Source organism: Phocoena sinus, chromosome 2 (assembly GCF_008692025.1).
Source record: "Phocoena sinus isolate mPhoSin1 chromosome 2, mPhoSin1.pri, whole genome shotgun sequence".
Classification (NCBI taxonomy): Eukaryota; Metazoa; Chordata; class Mammalia; order Artiodactyla; family Phocoenidae; genus Phocoena; species Phocoena sinus.
In genome coordinates this window covers 82,622,697-82,649,965 of record NC_045764.1, presented here as the reverse complement: position 1 = coordinate 82,649,965, position 27,269 = coordinate 82,622,697, and the positions used below count along the sequence as shown (strand labels likewise).

General features: G+C 40.1%; 1 protein-coding gene across 6 annotated transcripts in view; it reads left to right on the top strand.

Annotated features, from left to right (window-relative positions):
- TMOD3 (tropomodulin 3) overlaps window positions 1–27,269 on the top strand; it is a 97,730-nt gene that overhangs the window by 64,647 nt on the left and 5,814 nt on the right. For 4 of the 6 annotated variants that reach the window (XR_004348263.1, XM_032621086.1, XM_032621088.1 and 1 more), the window contains exons 4-9: window positions 12,480–12,602; window positions 13,907–13,996; window positions 17,665–17,795; window positions 19,523–19,630; window positions 23,107–23,250; window positions 25,071–25,215. Coding sequence is in view for 5 of the 6 variants with exons in the window: in XM_032621086.1 (XP_032476977.1) it covers window positions 12,480–12,602; window positions 13,907–13,996; window positions 17,665–17,795; window positions 19,523–19,630; window positions 23,107–23,250; window positions 25,071–25,215 (741 nt within the window). In the remaining variant the exon portion in view is untranslated. Of the gene's footprint in view, window positions 1–12,477; window positions 12,603–13,906; window positions 13,997–17,664; window positions 17,796–19,522; window positions 19,631–20,596; window positions 23,071–23,106; window positions 23,251–25,070; window positions 25,216–27,269 lie in introns of those variants that run through there. The other 2 variants (XM_032621089.1, XM_032621090.1) reach the window with 2 other exon arrangements.

Sequence of the window (27,269 nt, the reverse complement as noted above, 5' to 3'; positions counted from 1 at the left end):
CCACTCCTCTCCCGCTCTTCCCAGAGAGTCCCTCCCACCTGCCTCTCCTGATCTCTCTGGCTTCAGGGGTGCTGATCTTGTCTGGCCTCTACTTCTCCTCCCCCCTAAGTCCCCCTACATCCTACTGGTTCACTCTGGGGTTCCTCCCATCTCCTTGGGGGTTAGAGTCCTCCATCATCGGCCGGCACGTGCCCTAGTTGTGGGGAGACGCTAACTCCCCGTCCTCCCACACCACCATCTTGACTCCTCCCCCCATGTTTTTTCTTTTTAGTTGATTTAAGCTTGTATATCCTCTTGATGCATTGCCCATTTTATCATTATGGAATGACCTTCTTTATCCCTGGTAATATTCTTTGCTCTGAAATCTACTTTGTCTGATATTAATATAACCAATCTTGCTTTCTTCAGATTAGTGTTAACATAGTATATCTTTTCTATTTGTCCCATCAGTTCTTTGTTCTCTTTCCAACTTTTTGTTTGTTTGTTTCATATCTTCCATGTCTCTATATAACATTTTGAACATATGGAATATAATTATAATAACTGTTTTAATATCCTTACCTGCTGATTTTATCATCTGTCATTGCTAAGTCAGTTTTGATATATTGATTTTTTTTTTCTCTTCCTTACGGGTCGAATTTCCCTGCTTCTTTGCATGCTGGTAATTTTTTATTGGATACCAGACATTATGAATTTTAACTTTTTGGGTGCTGGATATTTTGATACCCCTATAAGTAGTCTTGAGTTTCATTCTGAGACAAGATTAAGTTATATGGAAACAATTTGGTCTTTTGATCCTTTAGGGTCTTGCTTTTCAGATTCGTTAGGTGGGACTGCAGCAGTGTTCGGTCTAGGGCTCATTATTTCTCCACTACTGAGGCAAGACTCTCCTGAGTTCCCTACCCAGTGCCCTGTGAATTATGAGGTTTTCCAGTCTGGCTGGTGGGAGCACGTTCTATTCCCAGCCCTGCATGAGCCTGTGCACTGTTATTTCTAATTCTTTCAGATGGTTTTTTTTCCTTCGCCCAAGGTAGTTTCACCATACACATGTGCTGCTCTGCTGAACGCTAAAAGGCAGCCCTCTGCAGATCTCCAGAGTGTGCTGTGTAACTCTGTCCTCTCTGGCACTCTGTTCTATAAACGCTGGCTGCCCTCGTCTTTCTGGACCTCGGCTGTATCTCTTTGGTTCAGATAGTTCCCCAGGCTCTGCCTGGGTTCTGTTCCCTGTGCTGCAGCCTGGACACTTTTCTCTAGGCAGTAACCTGGGCAGTCATGGAGCTCACTTTGTTTCTCATCTCTCAGGAATCACTGTTCTTTTTTGCCTGATGATCAGTGTCTTGTAAACTTTCTTATATTTTGTCCATTTTGGGGTTGTTTCAGTCATGGGTAAATCCTGACCCTATTACTCCATCTTGGCCAGAAGTGGAAGTCTCCAGAATCATATACAATAGATATCCTGTTTCCCCAACTAGAGTATAAGCTCCTCAAAGTAAAGAATCTCATATTTCATTTTCTTTATGTTATCTTTCTAGCTCATTATCTAGTATATACAGGCTCACTAAACATTTGCTGAATAAAGAAGCATTTGTTGGTGATCATATTGTAGTATTGAGCAGGTGTCATGTGTGCTGTTGGGTCAAACCGAAAACGCCTTTCCAGTATCTGCCCCCTCATCCTTTGGTTTGGTTGATCTGAGGTTTGTGCTCTTCCTGTCAAAAGGATATCCCAAAGCCCCCTGTGGAGATTATAGTGGCCTAGTTCCCTTAAATCTTTTCTGGAACAAGGTAGCTTATAAATATACACATAGTAAAATTAGCTAGGGCCTTTCACCTCTGTAGAAATGAAATAACTAGAGACTGCTCTGTTTCTAGTTATTGTACTTTTTTTTTTTTGTGGTACGCGGGCCTCTCACTATTGTGGCCTCTCCCGTTGTGGAGCACAGGCTCCGGACACGCAGGCCCGGCGGCCCTGGCTCGCGGGCCCAGCCGCTCTGCGGCATGTGGGATCTTCCCGGACCGGGGCATGAACCCGTGTCCCCTGCATCGGCAGGCAGACTCTCAACCACTGTGCCATCAGGGAAGCCCCTAGTTATTGTACATTTTATATACTTAGCAAGGATGGGACCATGACTAAGATAATTCTTAACCTTGTGGTAGCTGTAACTTGATATCAGAGCAAAAGAGATGAGGACTTGTGAAGAAAGGTCCTGGCAATAAAATTGTTAACATGGTTTATACTGTCTTACTTATTTTAGAACAATCACAAGGATCTTGGCAAGCTATTCCTTTTTTTTTTTTTTCCTCCTCTTGGCACAAACGCAGCTTTGGATAAATGCCATGCATTTAAGCTACCATTATATGAATTCTTATCTTGGTTTCTTCTATTTCCTTAGCTGCCATTTTGTAGTTACAGAAACATTACTGAACTCTTTCAACATTCTTAGCAACCAAGAGTCATAGCCCTGTTTTTGTTGTTTCATTTGGGGGTGGCAAGCATATCTTTTCATACTTGTCTGAGAGATTTTTTCTGATCTTGTCATTGCTTATTTTCATATTTTGCTACAATGTAAAGAACTGTAATTTCAGTTTTTAAAAAATCCAGTTTTAGATGTTGCTTTGTTAAATAAGGTATTTAGATAGAATGCTGTGTACTGAAGAATAGAAGTGAATAACCATTTTTTAAGACATTCTGTTATTTCAAATAAATACAAATATTAAGTTATAAGTCAGAGCTTTTAGAACATATTTCAAGGAGAGGAAAAGTAAAATTAGATCAGTACAGGAGTACTCATCCTAATCTTTTCAGAGCTGCACTTATACAGATTAGCACTTTATCAACATGAGTAGGTAAAAGTCAGAATCATGTAGGGAGCTTTTTCAGAAATATCCATGCCTAGTCAGTGTTCATTTTCTGAGTTTAGGAACCACTGATATAGGGCTTCCCTGGTGGGGCAATGCTTAAGAATCTACCTGCCAATGCACGGGACATGGGTTTAAGCCCTGGTCCAGGAAGATCCCACACGCTGCGGAGCAACTAAGCCCGTGTGTCACAACTACCGAGCCTGCGCTCTAGAGCCCATGAGCCACAGCTACTGAAACCTGCACGCCTAGAGCCCGTGCTCCGCAACAAGAGAAGCCACCACAATGAGAAGCCCGCACACCGCAACAAAGAGTAGCCACCACTCGCCACAACTAGAGAAAGCCCGTGCGCAGCAACAAAGACCCAACTCAGCCATAAATGAATGAATGAATGAATGAATGAGTTTTTAAAAAAGAATCACTGATATAGATACTTGGAACTTTATGGTTTTCAGTCCTCGTGGGTTGTTTGTTTTGGAAAACTCTCTGTGTCTCTCTCACGTACACATGCAAGAAATTCCAGAGAAAATAAGAATAACTAATTAACATGTGTCTATTGCGTTTACTGTATACCAGTTGCTTTATATATGTTAAATCATTTTATCAGAATGAGACTGAAATTTCTATAAAGAATAATCCATGATTTTTAAAAAAACATCAGAAGAAAGATGATCATAATAAAATGGTGTACTAATTTTGTTAACAGATGGTTTTGGATAAAAGCAGTATCAAATTTACACATTTCCCTACCCTCTGCAAACACACACACACACACACACACACACACACACTGCTATACGTCGAATAAAAGCTGAACATTTCACTCATCCTGCAAGACATTGAGGGCACAAATCACATTAACCATTATAATGGAGATCTATTTATCAGCATCCCTTAGTAATTAAGATTTGTAACTTAAATCTAATTTATATGAGACATTTAAATTAACACACATGTTTAGAAATGCGTTTTCTGTTAATATGGAATCAGTCAAGCAGTTTGCTAATTGTGTATTTCCCAGAGAACAGCTGATTTTAACTAAGAAGCACAAGCACTATCTGGCTGAATGCGTTTAAGGTGCAACACACATCATAAAATTTACCCACTTAAAGTGTACAATTCAGTGGTTTTTAGTACATTCACAGAGTTGTATAACTATCACCATAATCTTAAGTTTAGAACATTTTTATCATCCCAAAAGGAAACGCTGTACCTATGAATAGTCTCCATTCCTCACTCTATTCTCCAGCCCCAGAAAACCGCTAATCAACTTTCTGTCTCTAAATTTGCCTATTCTGGACATTTCAAATAAATGGAATCATACAGTATGTATTTATGACTGAATTCCTTCACTTAGCCTAGTGTTTGGGAGTTTCATCTGTGTTTTAGCATGTTTCAGTGTTTCATTCCTTTTTATGTATGAATAATATTTCATTGTATGGAAACACACACTTTGTTTTTCCATTTATCAGTTGATGGACATTTGGATTGTTTCCACTTTTTAGCTATTATGAATAATGCTGCTGTGAACACTTGTGTACAGTTTGCTATGTATACCTACTAGTGGAATTGCTGGGTCATTTAGTAACTATTTTTTAACAATTTGAAGAACTGCCAAATTGTTTTCCAAAGTGGCTGCACCATTTTACATTCCCACCAGCAATGTATTAGGGTTCCGATTTCTCCACATCCTGGCCAACTCTTGTCTGTCATTTTGATTATAGCCATCTTAGTCGGTGTGAAGTGATAACACACATTGTGGTTTTGATTTGCATTTCCCTAATGACTAATGGTATTGAGCATTTTTTCATGTGCTCTTAGACATCTTATATCTTCTTTGGATAAATGTCTCTTCAAATCCTTTGCCTATTTTTAGATTGGGATGTCTTTTTATTACTGATTTTTGTCATTCAATCAAAATATTTGATTTATTATTATTTTTTTTTTTAATTTTATTTATTTATTTATTTATTTTTGGCTGTGTTGGGTCTTCGCCGCCGCACACGGGCTCTCTCCAGTTGCGGCGAGCGGGGGCCACTCCCCGTTTCAGTGCACGGGCTTCTCACTGCAGTGGCCCCCCTCACTGTGGAGCACAGGCTCTAGATGTGCCTCAGTAGCTGCAACAGGCGGGCTCAGCAGCCGTGGCTCATGGGCTCCAGAGCACAGGCCCAGCAGATGTGGCACACGAGCCCAGTTGCTCCGCGGCATGTGGGATCCTCCCGGGCCAGGGATCGAACCCGTGTCCCCTGCACCGGCAGGCAGACCCTCAATCACTGCGCCACCAGGGAAGCCCTTGATTTATTATTGATAAACACTTTTTATATATTCTAGATATGTTTCTTATCAAATACATGATTTGAAATTTTTCTTCTCTCATTCTGTAGCTTGTCTTTTCATTTTCTTGCTGGTATCATTGTCCCACAAAATTTTAGATTTTGATATAGTTCAATTTATGTATTTTTTTCTTTTGTTGTTTGTAGTTTTTTTTGTTTTACAATAACCTTTTAAATTTTATTTATTTATTTATTTTGGATGCATTGGGTCTTTATTCCTGCGCACAGGCTTTTTCTTTAGTTGCGGGGAGAGCAGGGCCTACTCTTTTCATTGAGGTGTGTGGGCTTCTCATTGCGGTGGCTTCTCTTGTTGTGGAGCGTGGGCTCTAGGTGCACAGGCTTCAGTAGTTGTGGCACATGGGCTTAGTTGCTCCATAGCATGTGGGATCTTCCTGGAGCAGAGATCGAACCTGTGTCCCCTGCACTGGCAGGCGGATTCTTTTTATTTTTTATTTTATTTTATTTTTTTGTTGTTGTTGTTTTGGGTTTTTTAACATCTTTATTGGAGTATAGTTGCTTTACAATGGTATGTTAGTTTCTGCTTTATAACAAAGTGAATCAGTTATACATATACATATGTTCCCATATCTCTTCCCTCTTGCGTCTCCCTCCCTCCCACCCTCCCTATCCCACCCCTCTAGGTGGTCACAAAGCACCGAGCTGATCTCCCTATGCTATGCAGCTGCTTCCCCACTAGCTATCTATTTTACATTTGGTAGTGTATATATGTCCATGCCACTCTCTCACTTTGTCCCAGCTTACCCTTCCCCCTCCCAATATCCTCAAGTCCATTCTCCAGTAGGTCTGTGTCTTTATTCCCATCTTGCCCCTAGGTTCTTCATGACCTTTTTTTTTTTCTTAGATTCCATATATATGTGTTAGCATACGGTATTTGTTTTTATCTTTCTGACTGACTTCAGTGTGTATGACAGACTCTGGGTCCATCCACCTCACTACAAGTAACTCAATTTTGTTTCTTTTTACGGCTGAGTAATATTTCATTGTATATATGTGCCACATCTTCTTTATTCATCTGTTGATGGACACTTAGGTTGCTTCCATGTCCTGGCTATTGTAAATAGAGCTGGTAGGTGGATTCTTAACCACTCTGCCACCAGGGAAGTCCTGTTGTTTGTAATTTTGTTGTTGTATCTAAGAAATCATTCCCTAACTCAAGGCCATGGATATTTACTCTTAGGGTTTTTTTTTTTTTTTCTCAGTTATAGTTTTAGCTCTTACATTTAGGTCTGTAATTCATTTTCAATTAATATTTGTGTATGGTATGAAATATAGGGGTCCAACTTCAACTTCTTTTGCATATAGCTATCCAACTGTCCAAGCACTATTTGTTGAAAAGACAACTCTTGCTCAATCGAATTGTCTTGGTATCCTTGTAGAAATTCAATTGACCATAAATATGAGTTTACTTCTGGGTTCTCAATTCTATTTCATTGATGTAAATGTCTTTCCTTGTACACCATAACACTATCTTGATTACAGTAACTTTGTATTTAGGTTTTTTAAAAATTATTTATTTATTTATTTTTGGCTGCGTTGTGTCTTCGTTGCTGCTTGCAGGCTTTGTCTAGTTGTGGTGAGCGGGGGCTAGTCTTGATTGCGGTGCGTGGGCTTCTCATCCTGGTGGCTTCTTTTGTTGCCGAGCATGGGCTCTAGGCGCGCAAGCTTCAGCAGTTGTGGCTTGCGGGCTCTAGAGCGCAGGCTCAGTAGTTGTGGCGCACGGGCTTAGTTGCTCCACGGCACGTGGGATCTTCCCGGACCAGAGATTGAACCCGTGTCCCCTGCACTGGCAGGTGGACACTGGGTCACCAGTGAAGTCTTGTATTAAGTTTTGAAATTGGGAAGTGTGAGTCGTTCAGCTGTTCTTTTTCAAGATTGTTTGGCTCTTCTGGGTCTCTTGGATTTCCACATGAATTTTAGAATCACCTTGTCACTTTCTGCAAATAGCTGAGATTTGTTTAAGGGGTTAAGTCTATAAAGAGTTTGAGGAGAACCGCTTAAGTACTGTATTCATAATACTAAACTTAAGTTCTGCCTATTTTATCCTTTCTTACAAAAGTAATTTTCCTTACTTTTAATTTTCTATAACAAGATTTTATATATACACATTGAAGTATAATTCTTACAGTGTATTCCTGTTTAATCATGAAGAAATATGAAGTGATTACTTTTTGTAGTGTTAAAAACATAATACTGTATAAGCTAAATACCTCTGCAACAAAAATCTCTACATACAGAGAAATTGTAAAGAGGAGTATCAGAAGAGGTACCGAATTATTTCACAGCTGTATAAATAGAGCAAACTTCTGTGTCACAGAATTTCCATAAGCCCTTGGAAATTTTGTTTTGCTTTGTTGTTTTTTTCTGATGAGATCCATTTTGTATTTGTAAGTATTAGCAAAAGTTTATGTATGGGGAAAAATTAGATAAGAATAATGCCTCGGGACTTCCCCGGTGGCGCAGTGGTTAAGACTCCACACCCCTAGTGCAGGGACCCTGGGTTCGATCTCTGGCCAGGGAACTAGATCCCACATGCATGCCGCAACTAAGAGTTTGCATGCCACAACTAAGGAGCTGGTGAGCTGCAACTAAAGAGCCTGCCTGCCGCAACTAAGACCTGGTGCAACCAAATAAATAAACATTAAAAAAAAAAGAAAGAAAGAACATGCTGATGGGGGATTGGAACTCCCTTGTGCAAAAGAAAAAGAAAAAGAAAAAGAATAATGTCTCTATGGACTGTGGATGAGGATTACAAAAATAAACATTTTAGATTTTTATAATGCTTTAGATTCCAGTGGTCCCTAGAATAAGACATAGGCAGCTTTTTGATAGTTTATATAGTTTTGTTTACTAAGTGAATACCATAATCCAGTGTTTCTCGACCTTGGCTGCTATGCATTAGAATTCCTAGAAAGCTTTTGAAAATCCAGATGTCCCATACAGCACATCAGACCAGTTAAATCAGAATCTCTGGGGGTGGGACTTGGACATCAGAATTTATTAAAATTTTCCAGGTGAATCCATTGTGCAGCCAACAAACATTAGCCATGGAGATAGACACCTGAAAGTGCTGGTAAGATTTTGCTCAGGAAAATGTAATTATCCTGAAATGGCAATTAAAGGCATGCCATCTGAATTGTATGCCGCTTTGTTATATCAGCCATTGTGAAAAGTATTAAGGAATTATCAGAATGTAATGATTTGGATTTGCCTTCGTCTGTGAGCTAATGATAAAAGGTTATCTAATAATCACCAGAACTCCAAAGTTTGGTACTAAGAAGATCAGTTACGTTCCACCATATAGATAAGCATTTGTTTGAATTGAAAAGTCCACTGCTAAAGAGTTAAGTTTGAAAGCCACCAGTTTATTGGAAAAATTACTGGGTTGAGAGATTGGGAACCTGTGTTCTAGTGCTAACTCTGCTGTGTAACTTTGAACCAGGGTATTTATATTATACTTTATACAATGAGGTAGTTGAGCTAGAGGTGATCACCAGATTATTTATTCAACTAATTGGATTGCCTGCTGTGAGCTAGGAAATGTAAGGATGGAACAGAACATTGCAAAGCTCACAGAGGACAGACAGACATGCAAAATGAGTAAGTGTAGCCACAGTGAAATGTTCAGGGAATTAAGGGAGCACAGAAGTGTACTTCATCTGGTTCAGCATTGGGACAAATGTGGTAGTTTTCTGTTTAACAACCATTCACAAATTCCTTCTTCATTACTGGCAGAATCCATCTCTGAAATAGATTGAAAAGGCCAGATGCTTGCTTTTCAAGCTACCCTTGCAGGTGGGGCATGGACATGTGACCTGGTGCTGGTCAGTGAGACCAGAGAAGAAATCTATCGGACAGTTTTCCTTATAAAAGTCAGCAGTTGAGAAAGTGCCCTTCCTTCCTGCCCTGACCTTGCCGCATGAGGATGTGATACGTAGTATTACAAAGGTCATCTTGAGACTAATGGCCTGAGAACAGAGGCTTCCATGCTAGTTATAGACAAAGAGAAGAACAGAGCCTGGATCTTTGACGTCAACATTGAGCTGCTGAACCAACCCTTCAGCCACCTACCTGTGGAGTTATTAAGTGAGATAAAAAATACTTATTGTTGGGCTTCCTTGGTGGTGCAGTGGTTGAGAGTCCACCTGCCGATGCAGGGGATACGGGTTCGTGCCCCAGTCCGGGAAGATCCCACATGCCGCGGAACGGCTGGGCCCGTGAGCCATGGCCTCTGAGCCTGCACGTCCGGAGCCTGTGCTCCGCAACGGGAGAGGCCACAGCAGTGAGAGGCCTGCGTGCCGCAAAAAAAAAAACCCCAAAAAACAAAAAAACTTATTGTTTAAACCCATGCTGCTTTGACAGTGATCTGTGAATCAGCGGTATCAGCATCACCTGGGAGGCTGGTTAGAAATACAGATTCTTAGAGCTCATGTTAGACCTGCTACATCAGAATCTGCACTTGAATAAGATCACTAGGTAGATGACATGCACATTGAAGCTTGAGAAGCACCAGTTTAAACCACTTTAAGTTGGGTATTTTTTTTTTTTTTTTTTTTTGTGGTACGCGGGCCTCTCACTGTTGTGACCTCTCCCGTTGCGGAGCACAGGCTCTGGACGCGCAGGCTCAGCGGCCATGACTCATGGGCCCAGCCGCTTCGCGGCATGTGGGATCCTCCCGGACCGGGGCACGAACCCATGTCCCCTGCATCGGCAGGCGGACTCTCAACCACTGTGCCACCAGGGAAGCCCCTAAGTTGGGTATTTTGTTATATGCAGTTAAAAGCATCCTTACTAATATAAATACATTGTAGATTGGCCAAGTGCCATTTTTTAAATAAGAAAATACTTGCCTAGAAAGTCTTCTGATTCAGATGTAGGAAGTCGCAAGAGACCTCTTATTCTCACCAAAACAAGCCATATAAGCTACATTAATCATAGTTAAAAAAAGAAATCAGAAAGCTTGAAGACACAAATCTTAGTGGCTCCAGAAGGTGGCAAGCCCTCCATAAGAGAGGTGATCCAAAAAAGAAAAAGGGGATCCATTCTGCGTTCTTTCCTGACTGAAATATAGGGAAAAGGAGGAAACTACCATAGAGAGGAGTAAGGAGACATCAGCCTAACTTTAAACTTTTAATGGCTGTGTATGGGCCAGCATGGTAGATTAGAAATCAGAGAATCCCTAGAGCAGCACCGTCCACTAGAACTTTATGCCATGATGGGAATGTTCAGTATCTGTGCTAACCAGTACGGTAGCTACTAGCCAAATGCGGCTTGTGTGACTGAGAAACTGAATTTTAAATTTTAACTAATTTAAACTTAAATGGTCACATACCGTATTGAACATATCATATCGAACAGTGCAGCTCTAGAGATAGGGTGAGACTGCACTACCCTCCAGTTCTTTGCTTCAGGCCTTCATTTAGTGCTAGGGATACTACTCCAAGAACTGAGGCAGTGAAGCAGAGCTGAGATAAAACTCCTGAGGCATAGGTTTTTAGCTCGGAAGATTGAGAGAGAGACAGGAGAGCTGAGAGAAGTCCCTTTCAGGCCATCTCCCACTTCACAAAGTGTAGAGCAGACAACATAAGCGTTGGGCTGAAAGATCTGCCAAGGCCCCAAAAGTGGGAAAGTGGGGGGTGGAACTGGAAAACAGAGCTCCTAGAAATCTGGCAGCCAGGACTACACATCAGGAGCAATGTGGCTACTTTACAGTTCAAAACAGTAGGCAGTGGCTGCTCAGGAGATCTCCAGAACCTCACCAGAGTTCTAATCCTAGGCCTTGCTGAAGAGTAAGTCCTGATCCTGTCCTCAAAATGTTTGAAGCCAGTGAGGAAATGAATTAAACTAACGTTGCAACAAAAAGCCCAGATTCAGCTCAACTGTAGAGCATGTTACTTCAGCACTGACCTGAGTGGCACATTCCTTTCTAGGAATAAATGTCATTTCCTTTAGTCTCTGCTATACTTTTATACAAAAATGCCCAATATGAAGTCAGAGATCTTAAGACACATGTGGCCTATAGTCAAGAAAAGTAAACAGTCAGTAGAAGACCAGATATGACCCAAATATTGGTGTTATCAGTCAGGAACTTTATAATAAAAATCTCAGAAAATCTGGTGGACAAGGCATGTGTGAAGAGATGAAGAATTTTGGCAGAGAGATGGAAGCTAATTTTTTTAAACAAGAACCAAGTGGAAATAATAAAAAAAGAAATATAATATCAGAAATTAAATCTTTTAGATGGGCTTAGCTGAAAATATCTGACCAGCTTTGGTCAGATTCCTGGGAGCAGTCTGTATTGTGGAAGGATTTCTTATGAGTTACACTGATTGATATTTACCTTGAACAAGAATTGTACAACATTCACTACACTGATTATTAAGCCCACAAATATTTCTTTTGATAGAACACTAACTACATAGATTCATCAGGTCACATATTCTCACACATTTTCCTGGTAATTTTCTGATAGAAAAGAAAATAATTGGAGGTTGTGTGAATCCACACATAGGCCTTCCTAGATCACTTAGTTAGGATTTTCACCTCTCTCAGGGGGGAAACCAGAGTCAATCTTGGTAACAGTCCCACCACGTGTAAGTACCTCTTGTTTGGTTGGCTTGCGCTGCAGCTATATCATTATCATTTTCCATTCCTTTCATGTTTTCAGTTTTGCATTGAACATATGGTAATAAAATACTGATTTTCACATAATAAATACTGTAGGTTTCTAGAATAACTAGTTTCTTAACAGGTAACCTTGTTAGTGTCATGGAGGCTTAGAAGAACAGTGACAGAAAGGTTCAGACTACCACTCAGGACATACAGGAATTTCTTTGCAATTAGAACTTGAATTTCTGGAATTAGAATTGCCTCTGCCATCCCCCAAGGGACTGTAGCAGTTCCTTGCTTAAGAATAAGAAAATGAATTCTGTTTTTTCCTTAATTTATAGAATTTTTTTGTTTATTCATTTATTTTTTGATTTAGTATTTGTAGAATAACTCATAATTACTCCAGAAAGAGCCTATTTTTACTTTTCACAAATGGGAAAATTTCTCGGTTCATTTCTTTTTCTTGTTCCAACTTATATGGCCAAAGTGTTGCCTTAGAAACTTATAAATACATACCGAAGATGAAACAAAATTATTGTAGATGTTAATCTTGACCTTTTACTTCAGCTTCAGCTGCACATACTTCTAATAATTTTTGTAAGAATAAAATGGTGAGTTACTAGCAGTAGTAATGAAACTAACAAACTGCTTTATTTTACAGGGAAAATATTTATCCCTAAGCAGAAACCTGTACAGACTTTTACAGAAGAAAAAGTATCTCTTGATCCAGAACTAGAAGAAGCTTTGACAAGTGCTTCTGATACAGAATTGTGTGATCTCGCAGGTATCTCCTAAAAAATTAATTTGTGAATGGTGTAGAGGGGAGGAAAATACCAGCACACACCTTATACACACTATACAAATGCTTGCTTTGCCCAGCAGAGCGCTGTTGAATAAGTAACCGTACACTTGGCTTTGTTTTTTACACTGTAAATCTGACATAAAGGATTTAGTTTCTTTAAATTCTCTTAATGGTGAAATTTTTATATGAATGGAATGTATTGATTATTGGATGTCTTTTCCCATGTTGCCATCTTTGAAAGTCTTTATAAAAATCTTTCATCAGCTGGTGGTCAGCTAGAAGCTGTCTCCAGGGTCTACTGCTATCCCATTTTATTAGAAGACCCAGAAACGGGTAACTGGAAATTAGATAAAATAGTCAGTCCTGAGCTATACTCATCACTTTCCCAACTTTTCTGAAGATATATGGAACTTTCCAAACCTCCCTGTGATTTTCATCATTGCCAGTTTGTTATCTGGACCAGTATCTGCCCCCAGCTGCCTCCACCCACACCCATTTTTCTAGATAGAAAAATATGACACATGGGGAGAGGTTAGTACCAAATAACTTTAAGAACTAACATGTTTTAAAGGAGCAGTGATGGTTCTTTGGGAAGGACCCAGGGAAGGGACAGTCAAGGTGTGGTACTACAGCTACAGCAGGTATCTTATTCCTTGGGGCGGGCTGAGGGCTAATGGATTTATAAATGGTACATTCATCAGAGTGGAATGGGCCAGAGGCATACTGTAGCTTCTGCCTTATTTGTGCAAAAGGCCATCAAAAACAAAATCTATTTCTCCTCCTAAGTGTCATTTTTGAGGGGTGCTACTTTAATCTTAAATATGAGAATTCAACCATACTTTTAGTATTCTACTCTTAGCTAAAATACAAATGTAAATTAACATGAGAGTTAAGGTTAAGTTGAAAAATCTGCCTTTTATCGCATTATGTTTGGAGAAATCCTCTGAGGATGAACAGCAACAATAGATCATTTCCATTTTCTCTCTTGGCCACCAGATGGAGCTAAGCATAGACTTAGGTTTAGGGTTAAGCTGGCTCCAGCCGTGTCTAAATTCAGAAATGTGGGGAGAAATTACAAGGGTATTGATAAGAAAGAGATTGTAGGTGGTTTTTAATCATGTTTTCTCTCTTTTTTTTTTTTTAGCTATGAAATGTGTATTTAATTGAGTAGGAAAAAGCCCAGAGAGTGTTAAAATCGTTGATAGAAATTTGGGGGCATAAAATTAATTCTTTATGTTTAAAATTGATGGACATAAAAAAATAATTTTCTTTTTCTATATTTATAGCTATTCTTGGGATGCACAATTTGATAACGAATACACAGTTCTGCAATATAGTGGGAAGTAGTAATGGTGTCGACCAAGAACATTTTTCAAGTGAGTAATTATAATGCTTTGTGAATTCCAGTCCTTTGTTAATTATGTTTTGTTTTCTCCATGTAATAGCTTCAGTATTTGCATACCAAATGTTATGCATATGTACTTGAAACCTAAGATTCCAGTTAGATGGTATTGACCTAGAAAACCATTGAGAATAGAATATTAAATATTTTATGCTTAATGTGTCAGCAAATGTAATAGGAACTACTCTCACCTCACTAAATAATACTAATGGTAAACGCTATAAAAACTAGTCAAACTTGGCTTTTACTGACATTTTGTTTTCAGTGTTCCTGATTTTCAAGAAACCCCCAACAGTGCTGACAAAGAAAGTATATTATAAAATCAGATTCAGGGGAAAGCAAAGAACTATTCAACCCCTGAACCTTTTCGTCTGACACAAAGTATTAGATAACCTAAAGCAAAGCTTTTTAAAAAATTTATTTATAAGACATCTTAAAATCACCAAAGTTGGGCTTCCCTGGTGGCGCAGTGGTTGAGAGTCCGCCTGCTGATGCAGGGGACACGGGTTCGTGCCCCGGTCCGGGAAGATCCCACATGCCGTGAAGCGGCTGGGCCCGTGAGCCATGGTCGCTGAGCCTGCGCATCCGGAGCCCGTTTCCCCGCAACGGGAGAGGCCACAACAGTGAGAGGCCCATGAACCGCAAAAAAAAAAAAAAAATCACCAAAGTCATGCCTATTTTGTAATAAATTTAAACAAGACCTGAGGGCACAAGGTAAGCAGTAGAAGTGTCTCTATTCACAGCCGTCATGCCTCCTACTCCCTGTACCCTACCTCCACCCCCTCCCTAACTGTTAACAATTGGGAATATATCCTTCCAGACTTTGTATTATGCTTATATAAACTTACATATGTATACGTGCTATACACGAATTGTCTTTTCTTTTCTTACAAAATTTGGATCATACTAGAAATATTTCTTGTCCCTGAATTTTTCAATAATAATACTGTTGGCTGATGTTTTTGAATGCTTACCATGGGCCATGTTCTTCTGTGCACAGCTCTTGAAGGTAAATTGTTCTCAATCCTCACAACAGTTCTACGAAACAAGTATTATTATTATCTTTAATATGCCTTTGAAGGAGCTGAGGTTTTAAAATGATTAAGTAACTAGCTTCAATATCCCACGAAATCGGTGTTGAGGATTTTAATCCATGCTATATAGTATATCACTTAGCAATATATCACATTTCCTAGTTAGTACATACGGACTTACCTCATTCAAACATCTGTATAACATTCCATTTTATGAATGTTCTATAATTGGCCATTCCCCTATTTTTTTTACTTTCTACTGTAGAAATGTTCAAGCATACATTATAGAAGAGGGAATAATATATCCATCGTCCAGCTTCAGCTGTTTTTCACATTATGCCAGCTGGGTTTCATCCACCGTCTGCCTCCCTCCCACCCCTTCTACTCTTTTCCCTGGAATATTTTAAAGCAAATCCTGTTTGTTTGTATTACTTCACCCATAAATATTTCCATATGTGTCTCTCACAAAGGCTTTTCTTGTAACATAACCACAATGCCATTATCGAACTTAAAGATCACCAGCGATTCCTTCATATCATCTAATACCCAGTCCATGTTCAGATTTCCCATTTTCTCTCAAAAACATCATTTCACAGCTGGTTTGTTCAAATCAGGATCAAGATAAGGGTCACATATTGCATTTGGTTGTCGTTTGGTTTAAGTTCCTCTTAATTTATTAACAGTTCTCCTCCTCAGCTTCTTTCCCACTTTCTTCATGGCATTTATCCCTTGAAGAAACTGTGTTGTCATGTAGAATTTTCCACATTCTGGATTTGGCTGATTGCAACCTTGTGGTATCATTTTACTTGTTTCTCTCTACCTCCTGTGTTTCTGTAAACTGTTGTTTTCTAGAAGCTTGATCAAATTCAGGTGCAGTTTTTAATTTTTTTTGGCAAGAATGCTTCCTGGGTAATGATTGAATCACATTAGGAAGTATATCAAGTCTGGTCATTCCTCTTTGGGGAATGTGTTAAGATTGATCAGTGGACTCAAATTTTGGCAACCTGATCCATCCAATTAAAGTTCCCCATGAACCTTTCTTAATAGTTTCCACATCCTGTTGACTGGATCCATTATTTCATTATAGAGCAAGGCTCTTTATACGCATTCTGCAGAGAACAAAAGGAATTTTTTGGTTGTAGAAAATTTAGAATTGAGGAGGAGCTCATTGAATTTTCCATTCAGTGAGGAAGATTTTCTCCAGTCCCCTTGATCTACCATGTTGAAGAAGACTGCCTTGCTGATCTTTCAGCTGTCCTCAGGAAATTAATTTTCAGACTTTTGTCTGAGCTGATCTCTTCAGGATGCTGTGTGTAGGAGGGTGTCTCTGTGTGTGTGTGTGATATTTGAAAAGAACAAGGTACTCTTAGAGGGAATTTATTGCATGAGTAAGCAATATACTTTGTCTTAAGGTGAGTTTTGCTTCTAAAAGCTAGAGGAGGGCAGCAGGGAATAACTAAGCCAGACAGTGACCCTGTCAGTCTTTCCATGTCACTTGCTCTTAATGTTGTGGTCATTCTCGTCTTTAAGAATCTGATGCTCTAGGTGTTCTCCCCAGAAAATATATCCATAAAAGTTTATCTGTTATAGGTGTTCATGGACCTCCACACATACCTTAGAGCGCATTTACATCTCACTAGAGGGTTCAAGGCTTCTGGGTCCTCTTTCAGTTTTGAATAGCTGTATTCTGGCCATGTGTGTGGGTATAAATGGTGAAGGACTGGGCTGTAGGATGAAGGAGGGCAGGGAATTCCTGTCTCAGTAGTTCTTCTATGCACCATTACCTTTCTCTGTCTCCCCATTCCCTGTTTCTACTCTTCTTCCTGATAAGAGTCCTCTGCCCTTTCCCATTGTGTAGTACTCCCCACAGGAGGAACAGGCAGTGTGTCCTTCTGTCAACTCACTCTTTGTGGAGGCTGTGTTTGTTCATGTCTCTGATTCTTACTGCCTTTGAATTAATTACTAGTCAAACCTCAGAGAAACTGATGAGTTGTGAGATTCTGTCATATGAGAACTTTATCTTGGACATTGCTAAAAATAAATGGGATCACCAGCTTGTGTCATCAACTATATTTTCATGGTAAAAATATCTTGTAATACACCGAGGCAAGAGGCAGTGAAAATACTCATTTTTGAAGGCTGATACACTGCAAACAAATTAAATGAATTATGTTTGGTATTTATATTCAGTAAAATTTTATTTCAGTGCTTTATGTGGGAGCACATAAAGGATCTTTTAGAAATTTGGGGAGGGCTTCCCTGGTGGCGCAGTGGTTGAGAGTCCACCTGCCGATGCAGGGGACGCGGGTTCGTGCCCCGGTCTGGGAAGATCCCACATGCTGCGGAGCAGCTGGGCTCGTGAGCCACGGCCGCTGAGCCTGCGCGTCCGGAGCCTGTGCTCCGCAACGGGAGAGGCCACAAGAGTGAGAGGCCCACGTACCGCAAAAAAAAAAAAAAAAAAAAAAAAGAAATTTGGGGAGAGAAACTTATAAATTTGTTCTACTGAATATGTTTGTGTATGTGTGCTGTGTGTTTCCAAGTTAATATATGCATTCACTGTAATAGTATCAACCAGTTACACTCTTGCTCTTTTCATTTGTTGCTACAGATGTGGTAAAAGGTGAAAAGATTCTTCCAGTATTTGATGAGCCCCCAAATCCAACCAATGTTGAAGAGAGTTTACAGAAAATTAAAGAAAATGATGTGCGTCTTGTTGAAGTTAATTTGAATAACATAAAGGTAGGTGTGATACGCAAACAAAAAGTTGTTCTGAATTGCTTTGAGTCAGTTGGATCTAGGATGAGAGCTGGGCAGTTCTGATATAGTCTAATCCTTTCTACTTAATAGTAAAGTTTTTACTTCTAGTAGTATACTAACGTAGATTCCTTCGATTTTAGAAGTTAAAGTATTATAGTATTTTTCTGATTTACTTTTTAAAGGCTATCACATAGAAATATAAACTCTACAGACTGTCAGAGTATACCTCTCGGGCTTCCAAAGTACTGCCCACTTTTAGGAGCATTTTAGCCTTTCAGGTTTTGCTGTTTTAATCAGCTCTCTTGAGCTATAAGGTGTATATAGTGAAATTCTCCCTTCCTAGCGTGCAGTTCTATGAGTTAAAGTAACTGGATACAGTTGTACAACTACCACCACAGTCAGATGTAGAACATGTCACAACCCTGTGTCATCATTCCCTGCCACCAGCTCTAGCACCTGACACCCAGGGATCTGTTTCCTTTCCCTATCGTTGTGCCTTCTCCAGAATTTCATATAAATGGAACTATATAGTGTGTAGCCGTTGAGTCTGGTTTCTTTCACTTCGCACAGTACATTTGAGACTCGTCCATGCTGTTGTGTGTCTCAGTGGTTTGCTCCTTTGTGTTGTAGAGCAGCATTCCTTTGTCTGGATGTGCTGCAGTTTGTGTGTCCGTTCACCAGCTGATAGACATAGGAGTTGCTTCCAGTTTGGGATGGTTATAAATAAAGCCACTATACACATTCACATACAGGTTTTTGTGTGAATGTATGTTTTCATTTCTCTTGAGTAAACACCTAGAATTGGGCTTTGTGGGATCTCACTGGGATTTTAAAAATGCAACTCTTCCTTGGAGTAAAGAAAGAAGAAATGAGTTAGGAGGGCACAGGGATAATTAATTACCAAAGAGTAAACTCAGATGATCTCAACATATTAGCCATTGTATAATAGCTTCATTACAGATTCCTCATTTTAAATCTTAATATATCTGAATTGGAGGAAGGGAGAACATGTGGAAATTACAAGAACCTAGGGAATAAGACCTCTGTGCTCTTCTTGTGGGTGTTCCTTCCTGTGAGTGGAGGGGGAAAAGCCTTGGGGAAAGCTAATATCCCTAGTTGATCACTAGTCTTATTTTTAAAAAAAATTCAGTTCAATTCAGTGTATGTTTATCTCTAAATCAATAGTAACAATCTGAAAATAGGCAGGCTACAGGAAATTGAAGTCTTGGTACCAAGGGGGAAGATCAGTGTCTCCTAAAACTATCTCTTTCCTCATTTCAAGAAATGTAGAGTTAATCTCTCTTAATACCTTGCAGCTTGAGTGACTGAAAACAGTATGTCATCTGCGTCAGGAATCATCATAAGTAGATTCCCACATCTTTCTCTTTGTAGAAAAGTGGATCCACTTTGAGTACTCAAGGGCTGACTTCTCATAATACAAATAATTAAAAAGAATTTCTTTAACCTCAATGCTAGAGAAACAGTGATGTATGCTCTGCTCTATGCCAACAGTTTGTACCATAATAGAGAAATCAAAGAAGTAAGAAGGAGGCCGAGTTGTTTGTTTTCAGTTGTAGACCAGCGGTTGTATGTTACATAATTTCTGAATACATTTTAATGCAAAAAAGAAAGTACAGATGTATTTGATTAATGGACTGAATTTCCTGAAAACTAAAATGTAATAATGTTTCACATTTTTGTCTTTCAAGAATATCCCAATTCCAACCCTAAAAGATTTTGCAAAGGCTTTGGAAACCAACACACATGTGAAATATTTCAGTCTTGCAGCCACCCGAAGCAATGACCCCGTTGCTGTTGTAAGTAAGCTGACTACTAATAATATCGAAATTATGGCTGTGTAATACCAGGGCATGTTACAAAGGTGCTTAAACTGATTTTATGAACAAGATTTACTCTCTTTTAATTCAACTATACTTCAGTAAAAAATAAATTTAAAAACTAAAGTAATTTTTTAATGTAGTTTCAAAACTGTGTTTTAAGATCAACTGTTAGTAACCATGATGTGCAACAATCAATAAGAGCAAATATCAGTAAAAAAAAAAAAAAAAATTTACTCTTTTTCAATTGATGTTTACTATTAGGCAATACATTACTTACTACCATTTTATGTTTACTTTCTTCGGTATTTCCTTTCTATGAAATTTTTTAAACATAAATGGAGTCATGCAGTGTAGGCTGTTCTGCAACTTCATTTTTCACTTAACCGTGTATCTCAGAGATCTTTTCATATCAACATATAAAGTTATACATCATTATTTTAACACCTGCAGAGGGTTCCATTTATGGATGTATAGTGTTGAATTTTTATCAAATGCTTTTTCTGTGTCTGTTGAGGTGATCATGTGGTTTTATTCATGTGGTCTTTTATTCAGTTAATATGGTATATTACATTGATTGTTTTAATAATTATTTTATTATTTTATTTTTTATTTTTGGCTGCATTGGGTCTTCGTTGCTGTGCATGGGCTTTCTCTAGTTGTGGCGAGCGGGGGCTACTCTTCAGTGCGGTGCTCAGGCTTCTATTGCAGTGGCTTCTCTTGTTGTGGAGCACGGGCTCTAGGCACGTGGGCTCAGTAGTTGCGGCTCGCGGGCTCTAGAACGCAGGCTCAGTAGTTGTGGCGCACAGGCTTAGTTGCTCTGCGGCATGTGGAATCTTCCTGGACCAGGGATCGAACCTGTGTCCCCTGCATTGGTAGGCGGAGTCTTAACCACTGCACCACCAGGGAAGTCCCACATTGATTAACTTTGTTTTGTTTTTGCAGTACACGGGCCTCTCACTGTTGTGGCCTCTCCCGCTGCGGAGCACAGGCTCTGGACGCGCAGGCTCAGCGGCCATGGCTCACGGGCCCAGCCGCTCTGCGGCATGTGGGATCTTCCTGGACCGGGGCACGAACCCGTGTCCCCTGCATCGGCAGGCGGACTCTCAACCGCTGCGCCACCAGGGAAGCCCCTGATTAATTTTTATGTGTTAAATCAACGTTGCATTTCTGGGGTAAATCCCACTCGATCAGGGTATAAACCCTTTTCTTCTTGGCTTTGAGGACAGCACTCCCTTTGATTCTCCTCCTACCTCTCTGGTCCCTACACTGGTTCCTCCTCATCTCCCCAACATCTAAACATCTAAAGGGCTCAGAGCTCAGTTCTAGTCCTTCTTCTTTTCTCTATCTGCACTCACTTTCTGGGTGATCTCATTGTTTCATTGCTATATATTATCTATGCATGCTGATGACTCCCAATATTATTATCTCCAGTTCACACCTCTCCCCTCAACTCCAAACCCATGTCCAGCTACTGCTTAACAGCTTTACTTGTATACCTAACAGACGTCTCAAACCCAAGTCCCAAATCAAACTCCTGACTTCCGTCCCATACCTGCCTCTCTCACACTCTTTCCTATCTCACTAAATGGCAACTTCATTCTTTCATTTGCTCAAGCCAAAAAAATAAAATAACAATAATAATAATGGAGTGATCCTTGACTTCCCTTTCTCACAACTTTAAAAGTATATCCAGCTGTGTCTTCAAATATTTCCTGTATATCCAACCACGTCCCACCATTTTCACAGCTACCACCCTGGTCCAAGCCACTGACTCCTCTCACCTGGATTATCCTAATTGAGCTGCCTGCTTCATCTCTATACACAGCATCAGAAGTGACTCTTAAAACTTAAATGTTCTCATTCCTGTACTCAGAACCCTCCAGCAGTTCTCTATCTCACTAAGTAAAAATCAGAATCTTTCAGTGGCCTAATGAGGCCTTACATGAGCAGACCTCATCTCCCCTCTTGCTGTTTCTTTCATTCTGCTCCAGCCATACAGCCTCCTTGCTCTGCCTCAAACAGGCCGTGCATGCTCCCAACTGAGAGCCTTTACACTTGTTCCTCCTGCCTAGAACTTTCTCCCTGAAGATATTCCACGTAATTTTACTTCATCACTTAAATTATTTCAGTCCTTGCTCAGATGTCACCTTCCAGGTGAGGCCTTTCCTGACCCTCGTATCTAAAACAGCAACCCCACTCCTACCCCCAGCACTCCCCATCCACCCTGCTATGCCTTTTTCCCTCCTCTATAGCCCTTTTTACCACCTGACATTACATTTTGCTTACTTACTATGTGGGCCCCCCACTAAAATGTAAGTTCCATCAGGTAGAGACTTGTATGTTTTATTTCTGAATTTACAGAACAGTACTTATCAAAAATAGGCCACTGTAATATTTTAATAAATGTGTGTACAGATGGATGGATAAGGGATTTGCTCCAAGTCACACAGCCAGTCGTTGCTATTAGGACGTTCAAGTGTGTAGGTATCTGTCCCCAGTTCTTTCTAGTATCACTGCACAGTATTGCCTTTTCTTTAACTTGACTTTAATTTTAAGCTTGATCTTACCCATATTCTCTGGAGTTTGGCCTTTCTTTTGACGCCTCTGCAGGGCTTTATAAATAAACTCACACTCCTCTTCTTCCTCCTCCCCGCTCCCTTCTGCTCACTTACAGGCTTTGTTAATTAATCAGTATAGCACTTATTAAGCACTGGGTCAAATTCCTAGCACTGCCATATCCTGTGAGAAATGTAACGGAAGCAGATGGAAAACATACCGTTCTTTGAATATTTAGTTAGCCCCTTCTCCATAGTTTTTGTGCTCTCTCAGTTCCAGTCATCTGTGATCTTTTCTGGCCTTCTGCCTTAGGCAGTCCTTTTGGTCCCTGCCTTGGAAATTAGTCCATAATTTACCCTCATTTGGGCTTCACAGTAACCCAGCTGCAGCAGGACGCAAGTAAGAAAAGATGTTCCAAAGAGAAATTGATGGGACTTCCCTGGCGGTCCAGCGGTTAAGACTCTGCGCTCCCACTGCAGGGGGGTGTGGGTTTGATCCCTGGTCAGGGAACTACGATCCTGAATGCTGTGCGGTGCCGGCAAAGGGAAATAAAAAAGCAAAGAGACATTGATGAAGTTACTCCTACACAGAGACTCAGAGAAAGTATGAGAGACGCAGGAGAAAGAAGCATGAAGTGGAAGTAGGAATGAATCGCAGTAGAGAATGTTGCCGATGGGGAATTACACATGACAAAAAAAAATCTAAAGTCTGTGACCAAGTGCATGTGAAAATAGATACATGTGAGACCTGTGAGGTGTAGTGTGTCAAGCTAAAACAATCTAATAAGAAACATTAAAGCAGTTGTATTGATTTGTGTATTTGTTTCAGGCTTGTTCAGTGTTTATTTACTAGGTGCTGTCAAACTGTAATCTCCAAATATTTTCTTTAATTTCCAGGCATTTGCAGAGATGCTAAGAGTGAACAAAAGTTTGAAGAGCTTAAATATGGAGTCCAACTTTATTACAGGAGCTGGGATTCTAGCACTGATTGATGCTTTGAGAGATAATGAAACCCTGGCTGAGCTGAAAATCGACAATCAGGTCGGTGATGTACAGCAGCAGCTTTGAGGAAACTACAGCCCACACTCTGTGCAGAGCCTGGGGACTCAGGAGGTGGGTGGGAGGAGGGCTTTCAGGGAACCCTTCGGAAGGTGGTCCTGAAAAGGGATGAGAGAACATGTGGGGCATCCAGAATATTAACTTAATGTATAGAAAGGTATACAAGCAACTCTCCCTGGCTGGTCTTAAGAGAATTTAGATGGCTGGCTGTTTTGAACTGGAATAATTCTTACAGGTGACAGTCCATCCTCAAATTTTTCAGCTCTTCAGTGGCAAGATCCACATAATAAAATTTTTGCATCTGTAGCATGTCAGTCCCAGACACAGTAGGTGAACAGAATAGGTTCAGTGAAAAACAGAAAACTCCAGTACCCAGGTTACCCAGAGACACATACTCCTATGCAGCCACATTCAGTGCTGACACTGTAAGATAATGCTGGGTCACCCATGCCAGACGCACTTTTCTTTAAAGAAGCAGAGAAATATACATGTTAGAGGTGTTTCCATCCACAGTGGTAATGAACTAAAAATAAAACAACATTACACATTTGACTAAAACACTTCAGTCTCTTTTATTTGAAAAATAACTTCAGTTATTTTAAAAAAATATGTGGTAAATGACTCCCTTAATCCTTCAAAGTAAGTAAATTTTGTAGATTATGAAGGTAGAAAGAAGAGTTATATCTTAAAAATTAACCAGAATGCTAATCAATGTTTCCAATTTTTTTATTGAGATATAATTCACTTACCATAAAATTTACTCTTGTAAAGTATACAATTAAATGATTTTTAGTATACTCATAGAGTTGTGCAACCATCACCACTGTCTAACTCCAGAACATCTTCATCGCCCCCAAAAGAAACTCCACACCCATCAGCAGTCACTTCCTAGTCGCCCTTCCCACCAACCCCTGGCAACCACGAATCTACTTTCTGTCTCTATGCATTTGCCTATTTTGGACAGTTCGTATCAATGGAGTTATGTAATATGTGACCTTTTGTGTCTTCCTTCTTTCACTTAGCAAAATGTTCAGGAGGTTTATTCATGTTGTAGCATATATCAGTACCTGTTCCTTTTTATGGCTGAATAATCTATTATACTTGGGTTGTTTCCACTTTTCGAATTGTACAGATATGCTGCTGTGAACATTCATGTACTGATTCTTATATGAATATATGTTTTCACTTCTCATGGGTATATACCTAGGAGTGGAAATGCTGAGTCATATGGTAACTCTGTGTTTAACCTTTTGAGAAATAGCCGAATTGTTTTCCATAACAGTTGTACCATTTTACATTCCTGCCAGCACGCCTAAAGCTCCCAATTTTTCCATATCCTTGCTAACACTTACTATCGTCTTTTTTTTTTTTTTTTTTTTTTTTTTTTTGCGGTACGCGGGTCTCTCACTGTTGTGGCCTCTCCCGTTGCGAAGCACAGGCTCCGGACGCGCAGGCTCAGCGGCCGTGGCTCACGGGCCCAGCCGCTCCGCGGCATGTGGGATCCTCCCGGACCGGGGCACGAATCCGTGTCCCCTGCATCGGCAGGCTGACTCTCAACCACTGCGTCACCAGGGAAGCCCCTATTGTCTGTCGTTTTGATTATAGTCATCCTAGTGGGTATGAAGTGGTCTCTCACTGTAATAATCCACATTTGTTTGATGTCTGTATGATCATACACTAAACTTTTTGTTTCTCTTATGTATGGTGTAAGACTTGGGAAAATTTTTAAGGAATCAACATGTACCTGAAAAAGTATTTTGATCTAGCTCATTAATACTGTTCTTTATTTTCAATTATTCCAGAGGCAGCAGTTGGGGACGGCTGTAGAATTGGAAATGGCCAAGATGCTTGAGGAAAATACCAATATCCTTAAATTTGGGTATCAGTTTACACAGCAGGGACCCCGAACCAGGGCAGCTAATGCTATAACAAAAAATAATGACTTAGGTAAGACATATTCGGTGTGAAACTGAATTTCTGAATTGTATCATTAAGCTAATGTATTGGAGGGACTTTTTTTAAAATACATTTTTATAAAGGAAGATTATTTGGCTTTTGTTTCTAAAATCCACACAGTCCTTTATAATACTCACTGAATTATAGTTCAGTTTAAATGAGGTTGTAGTGCTTATAGGTTAGTGGGTGACAACCTATTTCACAGCTTTTAGTGAAATAGTTTTCTACAACAAACATTATAAAAAATGCTTCCCTAAAAAATACTTTGTTCTCAATTACAAGTCACCTCTTGGGGTTAGTAAAACAAAGATTTCAATGTTATAGGAAAGTTTTGCCCTTTTGATCAAAGGCCTAGATAGAAATTCAGTTTTATATGGTAAAATATAGTTTTTTTAAAAAAATTATTTATTATCCATTTGGTTGCTTCGGGTCTCAGTTGCAGCAGGAGGGCTCCTTAGCTGCGGCTTGCTGGCCTCCTAGCTCCCAGTTGCAGCACGAGGGCTCCTTAGTTGAGGCATGCGGGCTCCCCAGCTGCAGCTCGCTGGTTCCTTGGTTGTGGCATGCGAACTCCTAGCTGCAGCATGCACGTGGGATCCACTTCCCGGACCAGTGATTGAACCCGGGCCCCCTGCATTGGGAGCGTGGAGTCCCAAGCACTGTGCCACCAGGGAAGTCCCTAAAATAGTTTTAACCTGAGTTTTAAGTTTGGTGTTTGTCATTGAAATACTTTAAAAAATGCATTTAGACAAGAATTAAAATAATACTTCTTACAGCCGAGTCACATTTCACCGTTATGCAGTTCTTTTAGGCTTTGGCCATATTTGAGCTTGCAGTTTTTTTAAAGATTTCTGGAGCAGAACTACAGCCTCATTCCTTTAATCCAGATCACTGTGAAAAGTATTAGTTCAAACTCTTTCTGTCCTTTGATGACTGTAGTTTCCCATGGAAGATTTTAGCGTCTTGCTTTTTAAAAGAGAAATTTGGTGTGTTTTGGTGTATTGTTGATTTTAGACGTAGTTTGCGAGGTCATGCTAATATTTTAGTGTTGCTTCATTTGTTGGCTTCTATTTTTTTTTCCTTCAGGAATTTAATTTTGCTTTTTAGAGCAGTGTTTCTCAAGTCTAACTGAACTTCATAAATAGAGAACCTTAAGAACGTATACATTTTTGGCTCTAAAAAGTTAGTTTTTTACTTACTAGGTTATACTTTATTGTAATAGCCTATTTTCAAAGACTTTAAGCTTTTGGAGGTCAGGGGCCATGTGTATCTGGTGAATTCACAACTTTCTTTAAAACCATGTGTGACAATAGTAGGTACTTAATATTTATTAAGTAAAAAAAAGTAGTTGAATTTGAATCCTGGTTAAAGTTGAAATTTCTGGTAACTAAGCAGCTATAAACTTAAGCCAGAAGTGTCTCCATTCTTCCTTTCCTCAGAAACCACCTTAGCTCTCCCAGGATCCCACCGACGTATTTGTAGCCCTAGCCATGTCTGTCAGCTATGCCCCTCCCCGAGGAGGCGGTGCCGGCGAGCAGCAGCGTGAGAGTCTGCACGTGCACATCCCTGCATGTGAAGGGGACGCCAGCCTTTCAGGGCCTCGGCAGTTGTGCTCTTCTGCGAGCCTGTTATGGCAGGTGCTTTGCCCGGATCTTTCTAAGAAAAGAGGGCCTAATGTTAGAGCAAGGAAGATTTTGGCAGATGGAAGGTGAGGGGAGCAGATGAAAACAGTTCCCTCGGCTGCTTTATGTCAACACTGAGCAGTCGAGGAGCTGCTGTGCATAGGCGTGTGTAATAGAGGATGAGGAGGCCGTGTAGAAGAAGGTGCAGTCTGACACGAAGCAGAGGTGAGAAACGGCACACAGCTGTGTGCTGGCAGCTCTCTAGACAAGCTGCCCGCCCTCCCCATGCTGTTCACTCTGATCCAAACCAGATCTTCAGACATGGGTCTTAGGCATGAAATGAGAATAAGGACATTCCTGGAGCGAGGAATTGCATGAATAAAAGCTCAGATTTGGGAGTAAGCAAGTTATTTATATGCTGAAGAC